At 38.9% G+C, this 12977-nt stretch overlaps 1 protein-coding gene and 1 non-coding gene across 2 annotated transcripts; one reads left to right on the plus strand and one right to left on the minus strand.

Annotated features, from left to right (window-relative positions):
- Positions 1-1935: 1935 nt before the first annotated feature.
- Positions 1936-2004, minus strand: LOC128054911 (small nucleolar RNA SNORD2). Its single transcript, XR_008200056.1, has one exon. It is a non-coding gene; the product is annotated as a small nucleolar RNA SNORD2 (small nucleolar RNA).
- Positions 2005-6546: 4542 nt separating this feature from the next.
- Positions 6547-9016, plus strand: HSPA2 (heat shock protein family A (Hsp70) member 2). Its single transcript, XM_052646239.1, has one exon. The coding sequence runs from the start codon at positions 6657-6659 to the stop codon at positions 8565-8567; it is 1911 nt and encodes a 636-aa protein (XP_052502199.1). The 5' UTR covers positions 6547-6656; the 3' UTR covers positions 8568-9016.
- The last annotated feature ends 3961 nt before the right edge of the window (positions 9017-12977 follow it).

Genomic DNA, 12977 nt, shown 5'->3' on the forward strand with positions numbered 1-12977 from the left:
CCCCTCCTAAAATAAAAGGGCTTGTTAGGCTACTAGAAATACATTATAAAGTAAGATAATCACCTATCTGTGTAAACACATATAATTCTAAACTTAAATGGAATTACAGTTTATATATCATGAAATGTAGTTAGTTTCAAAAATTACATACCAATTCTGTAGTTTAGGTTATAAATAAAAAGATGTGGGTACAAAGAAGAAGTTACATGTAAGACCAATATTTTAACAAGATAATCTAGTTATTGCTTACTGTAATGTGACATTTGCCTTTCTTTTTTTTCACTGTATATAACCAGTCACAAATCTTGATTATTAATATTAATGAGGCTCCCTTTTAAGTCTGTTGCTTTGAGAAAAAATAGAAGTGGTATTACTTCCACGGTGGTATATATTCACAGATCACAGACAACCAAGAAGAATGTATCAAGTCACATTTTCTTCTCAATTTAGCAATGTAACCTAATAGGCAGAATAAGCTGTTAAACATTTATTCTTGGTATTAAAACATAATACCATGCTTCTCAGTTTTCAAATTTCAAGACAAAATTCAACTAAGTATTGAATGAAACCACTGTTAACATGTTTAAAAAAGCTTTCATGGGAAAATGAAATGTCTGATGATATTTTAACCTGAAGATAGATATACATACATTTCTCAACCATATTAATCTTACAGCCATATTATTTGCATATTGTGAATATATCTGTAGTTTTGGTTAACTGCGTAGTCAACTCAATATCATCATCATAATCATTACTGTTTCATCTGCAATATCAAGATGTATATATTCAGAAATGGTTTTGTTTTTATGCCAATGCCTTCAAATGTTTTAATAGGGAGTTGCACAAAGATATCTAACTTAAGAACATATTTAAGAGCAGATGCAGAATTTAAGACATTTAACATCTCTAGATATAAAGCAGGATAATAACATGAATATTCTAATAATTAGACTAACAAAAAATCAGAAAAAGTTAATTAAAATGTGATACTGGGTACAGGGGTGAGAAGGGAGATGAGAAATCCACTAAAGACTTCAAATTCATAAGAATTCATCTGCTTTAAGAGAAATAAATAAATTTAGAGAAGTGTTATAGTCTAAAAACCAAAAACTATAGCCAGTTTCTTCTAGAAATATGAACAAGCATATAGAACTGCAGACTTCTAACAAGTAAACAGAAAACAGTAAAGATAAAAGAATACTATCAATAATTCAAGGTGCTAGATCAATATAGTAGAAACTCAACAATTTTTGATTACTGGTGGAATTAGATTTACAACAGAAATATGACTTAAATTTTGACTGTACTAAACTACAAATGTAATAAATTATAATAATTATAAATGATATAAATGCATTCTATAATGTGACTACTTTCTGTATATTAGTATAAAATGGACTATTGGGTTACATAGAGAATTTTTGTTACATTTTTTAACCCACGCTTTATCTAATAAAATTTCCTCCTCTATGTTCAGAATTTAAAATGTCTTTATATTACTTTTTTTATACTGTACTTTTCTAACCTTGCTCTTTTTAAAAAATTATTTGACTGAAAAGTTATCTGTTCCTTTCATTCTATAATACCAGAATAATAAAGTATCTGATATAGCTAATTATAGTATTCCTGAGCACCTTAAGAAGTGCACAAAGAATTAACTAAAATTCTTATTTCCAAATCCTGGTTTCTTTCAATACAGAATGACTAGAAGAGTACTATCTCATGGCAAACAGATGGTAACAAATTAGGTTTCCTCATAATATAAAAATAGGTAATTATTTATAAAAATTAACTGACATAGTATTTAGTTCTTTTAGAGGGTTAATCTATTTCTCAAAATAACAATTTATTCAGAGAAATAGCTACGTTATCAATGTAGTTCATTTTGTTAAATTTCCATTTGAGAGTTTAAAAAATTGTTTTTCTTTTTTCAAGTGATCAGCAATGAGTCTTCTCTTCATTTCGGGTAAGTTCTGAAAGATAAGTGCCATAATTTCACAGAAGTTAGTATTAGCAATGACGGCATATTGAATCTGATTCTCCATATATAAGACAACAGCTTCACTTTTTTCAAAGTTGCTCAGTCGAGTCTGACTGTTTGTGACCCGATGGACTATACATTTGCCTGGAATGCAGGAGACCTGGGTTCCATCCCTGGGTTGGGAAGATCCCCTGGAGAAGGGAAAGGCTAGCCACTCTAGTATTCTGGCCTAGAGAAATCTATGGACTGTATAGTCCATGGGATTGCAAAGAGCTGGCACAACTAAGCGACTTCTTTTAAATTATTCTTTTACTTCTTTTAAATTATTTCAGAGTATTCTACAAGAGTGTCTTGTCTTCAAGGTTAACACTCTACAAAACTGAAAAAGGTACAATTTGTCTGCTATTACACAGATTCACTTTTCTAGAAAAGTCTCTCTTCCAGGTTTGGGAGCCTTAGCCTTCCATACAAGGCAAAGTAGTGTCGTATTCCAATTATTGTGTATCTACAATTCAAATAGAACTTTTAAAGACTGACTTTTTCAAGATTCAAAGAAGCAGATGGTGAAATTCTAGTAACAGGTGATTGGAGAAATATTTTGGGACTGGGTACATCCAAAGAATTATAAAATGGCAGTATTCATAGAGATCTTAAATATAACAAGTTGAACTCCAGTTTGCTGATAGGTTCTCAAATTACAGGCTGCTACTGACTCCACTCCTCGCTTCAGGGCAACATTACCTCTTCAATCCACAACCTTTATGAAGGTTGTGCCTGGGTAGGGAATGAGAGGGTTTCAGAATATCCATAAATTTCTTTACTAGAAATTCTGGAAAAAATGTATTCTTGCTCAGGTAATCTCCTTAGGGTAGGCCTTACTACCACAAGCACACAGTTTTAGACCTCATCTTATTCATCTTTGTAACTCTAGGTACAAGTATTTTCAGATGTGAATTTGTTTCAATTTTTGGTCTCTGCAGTATTATTTAGTACAGAAATGTAAGAGGCAAGCAAAGAATCTTCCTCTTATACAGGGAAAAAGTGAAGTTATTATTTCCAGTTTTTAATGTCTCGGGTCACTTTTAATAAACACTGAACAAGTGAATTACTACTGTGTTCCAGGTACTCTTCTGGATTTGGGGAGTTCATCAGAGAAAATTTGACACACATATAGTTTTTGTTTTATTCAGACTGTGTAAAATCTCAGTCTTTGGATTTTAAAAATATTTTGAAACACCCTATTTATAATCTGCCAAACAAATCTCACCTGTTGAAAATCAGTAGTAATTTCTACATAAATAGTAGGATTAGTGAATCGTATTTCAGTTGAATGCTGATAGCCAAGCTTTAAAAATCATCTGTAAAAAAGAAAATTTAGAAAAATTACTGATAATCCTACTCTCTAGAGATAACCAATTTTGATGCAATTCTCATATATATGATTATCCTACAGAGGTTAAGATGATACAAAACTGTTGTATCTAATTTTTCCACTTAATTATACCAAAAACATTTTCCTGCGTCATTAAAAATCCTGTAAACAATTTTTAATTCATGACTATAGGTCAAATAATTATTTCTTATTGTTGGATATTTAAGCCATTTCCCCTTTATCACTGTTATCATAAATAATACACCTGCATGCTCCATTATTTCCTTAAGATAAATCCCACAGAGTAATGCTAAATGAAGGGTACGGTCATATTTAAGTTAAAGAAAAAATATTGTCACATAGTCCTCCAGAAAGACTGTACTAATTTACATTCCCACCAGTAGGTAGGGCTTTACCTGTTTTGCTGCACCATTACTGAGGTTGATGAATATCATTTCATCTTAAGTTTGCTAAGTTTGATCATTTTTAATGTGCCACAAGTTTAAGGAATTATGAGTCACAATCATAAAATAGAAAAAAAATTTTTTAATCCATACAAACGAGAAAAATATTAAAAAATCCAAGAAAGGTCAGTATATGATAATGCTCCAGAACTGCAAAAATTTATTTCATATGAAATAAAAATGCAAACACTGTGTCTTTTTGGGACAAACTCAGGATGCCATTTTAAGTATGAAACTTATGAAACATCAATTTACTGAGTGAAAAGTTAGAACAAAAAAATACATACAGCTAATGAAAATACAGATAAAACTGCTACTGTGGTTTCAGAAAGTTGTATTAATGATGAATGTGGTAGTTAGATGGCAAGATGTAATAACTGTGCAGAGAGATAGTACATAGTTACTATACAAAAGAACCTCTCCCTTCTGAAACTCGAATTTTGGTTTTTGTGTGTAAGAATTGGCATGTCTTCTTTTTCGCCATCTTGCTTTGTTTGAGGTGTGTGAGGACTGAATACAACAGATCTGTAGAGTCAGTGTTTCTCACAGTTCTCTTCTGCTTTCAGTTGTAGTTGGGCCCTATATCTAAATCACATATCATTAGTTCTATAAAGACTATGTATTGCTCTCCAGTCCACTAATACCCTGAACTCGCTTTTTTAACTGCACAAAAGACAAGAATTTCTAAGAATAAAATCAAGAAATCCGTACTTACCATTTAAGGCAACTTCAATAGAAATTTTTGGTTTGATCCTTATATTCCTAATTTTTAAAAAGTTTTCCTAGTTAAAGTTTTTTCCTTAACTTCTTTAATGGAAAAAGAGATGGGAATTGTGAAGTGAGATTAACAAATTAATAGCAAATGTACTTTTAAAAATTCGAAATTACATACACAACTAGATAAAAGAAACTTAAATATCCATTGGTTAACTTTCTAGGATTCTGTCACCGTTATTTTTTAAATTATAGATAACTTGTGTTACTCTCAAAAGCTTTTCTCCAGCACTGTCTCATAACTTCCTTCAAAAGATGTTTCTCTCCACGCCCCCATAGCCTCAGGGAAAAGATCATGGCATATCCCGTCCACCTGAAGAGACTATTTCTTGTTTGTATCCCTCCTCATGTACTGACACCAACCTTCAACTTGTAGTTGCCCCCAGCACACACTGCTCTTATCTTTGCCCATGCTACAACCCATGCAAAGAATGACAAAGGTCAGAGGCTGTCATGTCACCTCTTACAGGAAGCCCTCGGGAACATTAGTTTCCCCGACTGGATGCGCTCCCTGTTTTGTGTTCCCCATAGCACTTCTCTTGAGCTATTTTTAGCTCTTTATTGAGCTGTCAACCTCATAAAGACACACTATTCCACTCGTCGTCTTACTCTCACATCCTGGGACTTGTTAAAGCTGAATGAATGTCTCCAGCTTCCCCACATAAGGTGAAGTGTTACCGCTGTTTTGTTACTGTCTTCCTTCCGGAGCCCATTTATAGGAGCCTGCTTCTATCACCTATCCCATATTCCTCTTAAACACGACAGAATGAATTGCGCTCCTTTCTATCTACCTCCTCTGAGAGTTCTCACTCAGCTGAGTTTACGATAGCCTGGGTTAAGAGAATCCTGAGAGGCGTGAGACCGGGTTATTTTATGATACTTCAACGTGTGGGGTTTGACTACAGACTTCCCGGAGCACTCAAAGCGGCGGATAAAGCACTTGAAACGGAAAATAAAAGCAGTGGCGAGAGAACAGGGAGATGAAACTAGGAAGCTTAAAGTGGTAAGACAAGCAGGGTAAACGGAAAGTGAGATCAAGAAAGGGGAAGAGTTGCAACCACGCCCATGCCTCCCTGCCACTCTGTAGGCCTCCGCGCGCAGGGAAAAATGGTCAGCCTCTTCCGTAGCTCTCCCAGTCTCCTGCTGCCCCCGCCCGCCAGATAAGATATCCATAGCTCACACCAAGACTCTGCGAAGCACGCAAAATTAAATTACAGGAGGCCGACGGCCCGTCCTAGAAACTTCATCTTCATTTCTTAGTCCTCCACCCAGCTCCTCCTCCCGGGGCTGTAGCCGCCCTCACGCCCAGGCCCCGCCAAGCCAACGCCCACAAGCGGGCAGAAGAAAAAAGCCAGCTCTGGCCCTAGTTCTTTGCTGTCGCCAACTCAGAACGAATTGCCCCGCCCCAGCGAGCTAGGTTGGCCGAGACACTAGTAATTGATCGACATTTCAGGATTTAAGAACTGAGCAAACCGTATAGGTGGCTCCCTTCTCCCGGCTCTGCTTCCGCGACTCCTCCCAGCGCCACGCCCCAATCCTTTCCTCCCCGCCCTACTTGGGAATCCGCGCTACTCATTGCCTGCGTGCCCTGCCAATCCAACGGACGTCGACGAATCCTGACTCAGGGAAGGTGAAAATTGAGAAGAAGCGCGTACACCTGGCCTGAGGCGCGAGCCTAACGCCCCCAAGCTGCGGGCCGCTCTGGGGCCGCGGGGACTGCGGGCCGCCTCGGACACGTGGGAGGGGTCTCATTTGCATAACGGCCGCCCCTCGCGTCCTAGCTTGGCCCGGAATCCCGCCCCTCATCCATCTAGAAGTCTGTTGGGCCTCAGGCCGGTCACTCCGATCCCGGCAAGCCTGTGGCTGGCGGTCCCGAGAGCGGATTGGCTCTGAGAGTTTCCAAAAGGCGGCGGGGAGGCGACTATAAGAGTGGGGAGCCGAGCGAGGGGAGTGAGACGCTGGTTGCGTTCGCGGAGTCTGGTGCTAGGCGACCGTTAGTTGAGGCCGCAGATTTTCTCCCCCAGCTGTTCTCGTCTAACGTCGCTTGCCTGTCTCAGTCAGGATGTCTGCCCGCGGTCCGGCTATTGGCATCGACCTGGGCACCACCTACTCGTGCGTGGGGGTCTTCCAACATGGCAAAGTGGAGATCATCGCCAACGACCAGGGCAACCGTACCACCCCCAGCTACGTGGCCTTCACCGACACCGAGCGTCTCATCGGCGATGCAGCCAAGAACCAGGTGGCCATGAACCCCACCAACACCATCTTCGACGCCAAGAGGCTGATCGGTCGGAAGTTCGAGGACGCCACAGTGCAGTCAGACATGAAGCACTGGCCGTTCCGGGTGGTGAGCGAGGGAGGGAAGCCCAAAGTGCAGGTGGAGTACAAAGGAGAGATCAAGACCTTCTTCCCCGAGGAGATCTCCTCCATGGTCCTCACTAAAATGAAGGAGATCGCCGAAGCCTACCTGGGGGGCAAGGTGCAGAGCGCGGTCATCACCGTCCCGGCCTATTTCAATGACTCGCAGCGCCAGGCCACCAAGGACGCGGGCACCATTACGGGCCTCAACGTGCTGCGTATCATTAACGAGCCCACGGCGGCGGCCATTGCCTACGGTCTGGACAAGAAGGGCTGCGCGGGAGGCGAGAAGAACGTGCTCATCTTCGACCTGGGCGGCGGCACCTTCGACGTGTCCATCCTGACCATCGAGGACGGCATCTTCGAGGTGAAGTCCACGGCTGGCGACACTCATCTGGGCGGGGAGGACTTCGATAACCGCATGGTGAGCCACCTGGCGGAGGAGTTCAAACGCAAGCACAAGAAGGACATTGCACCCAACAAGCGCGCAGTGCGGCGACTCCGCACCGCCTGCGAGCGCGCCAAGCGCACCCTGAGCTCGTCCACGCAGGCCAGCATCGAGATCGACTCGCTCTACGAGGGCGTGGATTTCTACACGTCCATCACCCGCGCCCGCTTCGAGGAGCTCAACGCCGACCTTTTCCGCGGGACCCTGGAGCCGGTGGAGAAGGCTCTGCGCGATGCCAAGCTGGACAAGGGTCAGATCCAGGAGATCGTGCTGGTGGGCGGCTCCACTCGCATCCCCAAGATTCAGAAGCTGCTACAGGATTTCTTCAATGGCAAGGAGCTGAACAAGAGCATCAACCCCGACGAGGCGGTGGCCTACGGAGCCGCGGTGCAGGCGGCCATTCTCATCGGGGACAAGTCAGAGAACGTACAGGATCTGCTGCTACTCGACGTGACCCCGTTGTCCCTGGGCATCGAGACGGCTGGCGGCGTCATGACTCCGCTCATCAAAAGGAACACCACCATCCCCACCAAGCAGACACAGACCTTCACCACCTACTCAGACAACCAGAGCAGCGTGCTGGTGCAGGTGTACGAGGGCGAACGGGCTATGACCAAGGACAATAACCTGTTGGGCAAGTTCGACCTGACCGGGATCCCCCCAGCGCCCCGCGGGGTCCCCCAGATCGAGGTCACCTTCGACATCGACGCCAATGGCATCCTCAACGTCACCGCCGCCGACAAGAGCACCGGTAAAGAAAACAAAATCACCATTACCAACGACAAGGGTCGTCTGAGCAAGGATGACATTGACCGGATGGTGCAGGAGGCGGAGCGGTACAAGTCGGAAGATGAGGCCAATCGCGACCGAGTAGCCGCCAAAAACGCTGTGGAGTCCTATACCTACAACATCAAGCAGACGGTGGAAGACGAGAAACTGAGGGGCAAGATTAGCGATCAGGACAAAAACAAGATTCTCGACAAGTGTCAGGAGGTGATCAACTGGCTCGACCGGAACCAGATGGCGGAAAAAGATGAGTATGAACACAAGCAGAAAGAGCTCGAAAGAGTGTGCAACCCCATCATCAGCAAACTATACCAAGGCGGCCCTGGCGGCGGTGGCGGTTCTGGAGCATCCGGGGGACCGACCATCGAGGAAGTGGACTAAACCTGCACTCAAGACAGCGTAAAAACCTCTTTTCCTTTCTATTTTCTTTTTCCTTTTGTTTCTGTTTCTTTGAAATGTCCTTGTGCCAAATACGAGATCTGTTATTGGAAGTGTTTAACCAGTGTATGCATATGAAAGGAAAGGTGCAACAACTTAGTTGAATGATAAAAGATTAGTTCTAAAGTTTGATTTTTTAGAAACATTATTTGAGGTAGCTCTTTAATGCATTTTGCTTGTTTGCTGACTTGAATGTTTTTTGGTTATCTTAGTTTGTGCATGGAGATTTGAGAGGGGAAACCTGAAGTTTGGTAACAATAAAATACATAGAAGCTTGAACTGCTTATTTGTATGTACTACTTGAAGAGAAAGGTGAACATTGCAGTAATGTTAAGGCATACTTTTTGCAAATGCATAAATACAGATTTAAAAGTAAAAAGCTGAAATTGATCTAAAAATTACTGTCTTGGAGTTTTTTATTTTGGTTTTTTTTACTGTTTACCCATATAGGTCTTTAAGTAAGGTATTAGTATAGGGTGAAATTTGTCTAACTCAATCTTATCTAATTCTCAGATGAGCTTCCTGCTTTGAATTACCAGCAACTTAAGGGGAGAAGATCTGGGTAAACTTTACCCTCCTTTTAATACAGAAACCAGAGTTGGCATAAATGTTCAAGTGAAAATCCACCTGAATATTCCAGCAAAATAAGCTGTATTCCAGGGTTAAGTACAAAAAGATTCTTTCTGTAAACAAAAGGAGTTGTCTTCTGAAAACAGCCTAACATAATATGAAACAAGTTTGCTTTCTGCTGCATACAGGTGTCTGAAACAAGATCTAACAGACAAAGGTTAAAGCCACTTAATATTGAGTCCAAATTCAGTCAAACTTTTAACTTTTTCTAGTAAAACAGTTCAAATTCTGGGCATATGGCAAATTCAAGAAGAATATGTTTTCAGCACTTAAATTACTTGGATGGTAAAGGAAGATAATAGTTTTTTGTTGTTGTGATTTGAGGATCATAGTGCTTTTTCAATACCTGCCTTAAATCACTAGAATATATTTCTTTTTTAAAAAGATAAACTGCAATGTCCTATATTTTGTCAACATGCAACTTGTTCATTTTCCAATATTTCCAATTTGAGATTGTTACAGATAGAAATATAACCCTTTGAAATCCACTATCCTGGGCTTAAGTTTTAAAAATCCACATCCTTGGAAGAAGGGGGTTCATGTTTATATTTTAGTGGACTGACTCATCTGCTTTGTACTGATTTATTCTCTTTAAGGAGAATTTGGAAGAAATTCAGTAAAGCTGATTGGAAAATGCATAGTTAATCTAATGTTTTCACCGTACAATTTAATATCTCCTTCCAGGTGATGTAGATTTACTTCATGTTGTTCATAACAGTGACATATAGAAGCTAATTTTAAACTTAGTAGTGGACTCTTCCATATCAAGCACAGAGAGGAATTTTTGAAATATAAAAACTAGAGAACAAAATAGCCTAAAAATATTGAGCTTTGGTCACAGTCCTCTCACGTAAGAGCTGACTCTTTGTACATAGAATTTTTTTTCTTTTAACAAGTCTCATTTGGGTGGAAGCGGGAGATAAAAAGGCAGTTGTAAAATTGCTTCAAAATAAACATTTTTTTAAAAGGTAGTTGTTCCTTACACTCTGAAAGGTGAACATAACTTGAGTTTTTCAATGCTGTTGCCAGAGTGGAAAGTTATCAGCAAAGAAGCATTAAGGATATTTCACTGACTGCAGATAACATCACATAAATATTTGATAAGTTACCTTGGTAATTAGTAGCCTTAGAGTGACGTTTCACCTGAGTTTTTACCAAGGTAATATTCATTCTGTTAACCTTTTGTTAGTTTTTTATTGAGTGTTTATCCCTTGCTCTAACTTTAAAGTATACAAAGTATAATGGGGGTCTTTAAGTGCAGTTTGGTATTAGTTTGACTCATTTTAGACCTCGTTTTAGAAGAGATTAGTTTCTAAAGGATCAGAAAAATGCCAAATGGTAATCTCTCTGATCCTATAGCCTGACCTCTGGTAACTTGCTGTAACACTAACATCAATCTATGTAGATACTTCATTTTCTGTTATTTTGAAAAGTAATTTGTAAAACTCTTGAGTGCTTTTGTCTTCTCAAATTTACCTAGATCTAAATATTGCTTAAGATAAAAAGCCACTAAAGTAGCCATTCATGTTTCCAGGGTCAGTTAAAGCTGGTAACTCAATAACTCATGGGAACCCTTTAGCAGATGTTAGATCAGCCATAGTCAAATGACAATGGAAAAAGTACTTGAGTTCAGGATGAGGCTAAATTACAGTTTAAGGAATAATTAACATCACTTGCCCTTGAAAGTAATACTATGCTAGGGACTAGTGGTCATGACTACAGCTAATGAAATATGTATAGAATGCTTAGGGATTGAAAAAGTACATTTCTCAGAACGGGGACTTAATTTCTTCTTTCTTGAATGTCTGATTAACATAATTGTCCCTGTTTTGAGGGAATGAATCTAGACACCTGTCAAATTGTTTAGAGTATTTCGGTTGTATGAAATTTCAAAACAAGATTACTCTAAATTTATCATATTAATTTATATGTATAATGGAAGTTAATGCACCTGACTTGTGCGTTAGGAGATACTAGTGCTCTTTACATCTTTAAATTTAGCATGCATATTAAAATACATAATATATTCTGTATGTCAAGGAGAACTAAAAATCTTTATTCTGTGTATAATTTTAAACATGAATATAATCTGACTATCTAGATGAAATCAAAAGGTCTCTCTTATGAACATCAAATACTGGGGCTCATGATAAGGTATTTCAATTGGATGTAGTTTATAAAAGTTGGGAGGCATATTTCTCTTGCTTTTGAATACTGGAACTGAAGTTTTAAAGAATCTCAAATCCATATGATCACAAGACAATTGCTAAAGGAATATATATATATAGAACAGTAATATTCAATTGTTTCTGTATATTTAATGTATGAGACAACTGTTCTGAAGGACTATCCTTAAGCATTAAAATTAGATATAAAATTTAAATCCTTCAAGAAAAATTACAGATCTTTAGAAGAAGAGCTCAGTATTTCTTTTTACAAGTATTTACAGCTTTGAGGATGGAGATATTTTAGGATATATGTATTTCTAAAATTTAGTAGTGTTACTTAATGTTGAAATGTTTTTCTCTTAAGTGAAAAAGTCAGACTCTTCCTCCATCCCTTTTAGTACAGATTAGGATGTTTGAATTGAAGATTGGAGAAATAAGCACCAGAAATGGAGTTGCTAATTCAAATACTAGTATTGCTGTTTCTTATATATTAGTTTTAAAAGTAGAACCATAACATTTTGAAAATCTGTCCACTGATTTTTTTATAGTATAAATATGCATAATATCCAATTAATATCTTGGGCCTAAAATTTGAGACAGTCAACTTAGTTTTATGTCATATGCTCTTAGTTCTCTTATCTTGAGAACTTAATTAGGCAAAAAAAAAATCTTATAGGACATTTGAAATTATTAAATATTTAGACAGCACCTTTCCCCTACTTCATTGCATCATGACTTTTTTTTTTAAGAGAAAATTATATTTCCATATTAGGTTGTGAGTTTCTAATGTCATTAAAAAAAAAACTAACTGGTGGAAAATCTAATAGATGAGTGGGTCACTTTAAAAATAATGATTAAAAAAATAAAAAAAAATAAAAATAATTATTTAGAGTCATAAAAACAATTTTTACTCCCTCTTTCGTTAGGGTCTAGTGACACAGAAATATAAGATGGTACCTTCAGAGTTATCCAGGGTTTCCTCTAAGTGTTAACATGGCCCTTTAGCACAGCTGTGGTAACTTGTCATGTAACTTTTATGTAGGTCATTATTCTGGGTTCTCAATTCCTTTATTTTTACCTTTAGTTTTGCATATTAGACAGCCTAAAGTTAAACACGGTAAAGTATAAAAGATCCTTGGTTTTCTATTAGCATTTCTTCACTCATTTAGCTAAACTGAAGAGGTTGCCTGGAAGTGTGATAAATGGGTACGACCGAGAGTCCTTGTTCTTCCTTGTTCCTTTTTGGAGCTTCAGCTCATTATTTCTTCTTGTTCCCACCCAAAGTTAAATACCCAGGTTGGAGAAAAGCTTTTGATGACTGGGATATTTTGGTGAATTCTTTTCAAATGAGTCATCTTATAATAAGCCAGCCTCTTAAAGGCCATAGCCTCAAAGCAACATTGCCAGTGTACTGGTGGGTTTCCTTATATCTGAGCCAGTTGGAGCAGTTAGCAGCAGTGGACTCGAGTGGATCATGAATCTAGGTGTTTACAGTTTTATACTACTGTCAACAGTGATTGTGTGTTACCAAGTAGACTAGGATGGTGGGGTTAAG

This window comes from Budorcas taxicolor, chromosome 10, assembly GCF_023091745.1.
Source record: "Budorcas taxicolor isolate Tak-1 chromosome 10, Takin1.1, whole genome shotgun sequence".
In the NCBI taxonomy this organism is placed as follows: Eukaryota; Metazoa; Chordata; class Mammalia; order Artiodactyla; family Bovidae; genus Budorcas; species Budorcas taxicolor.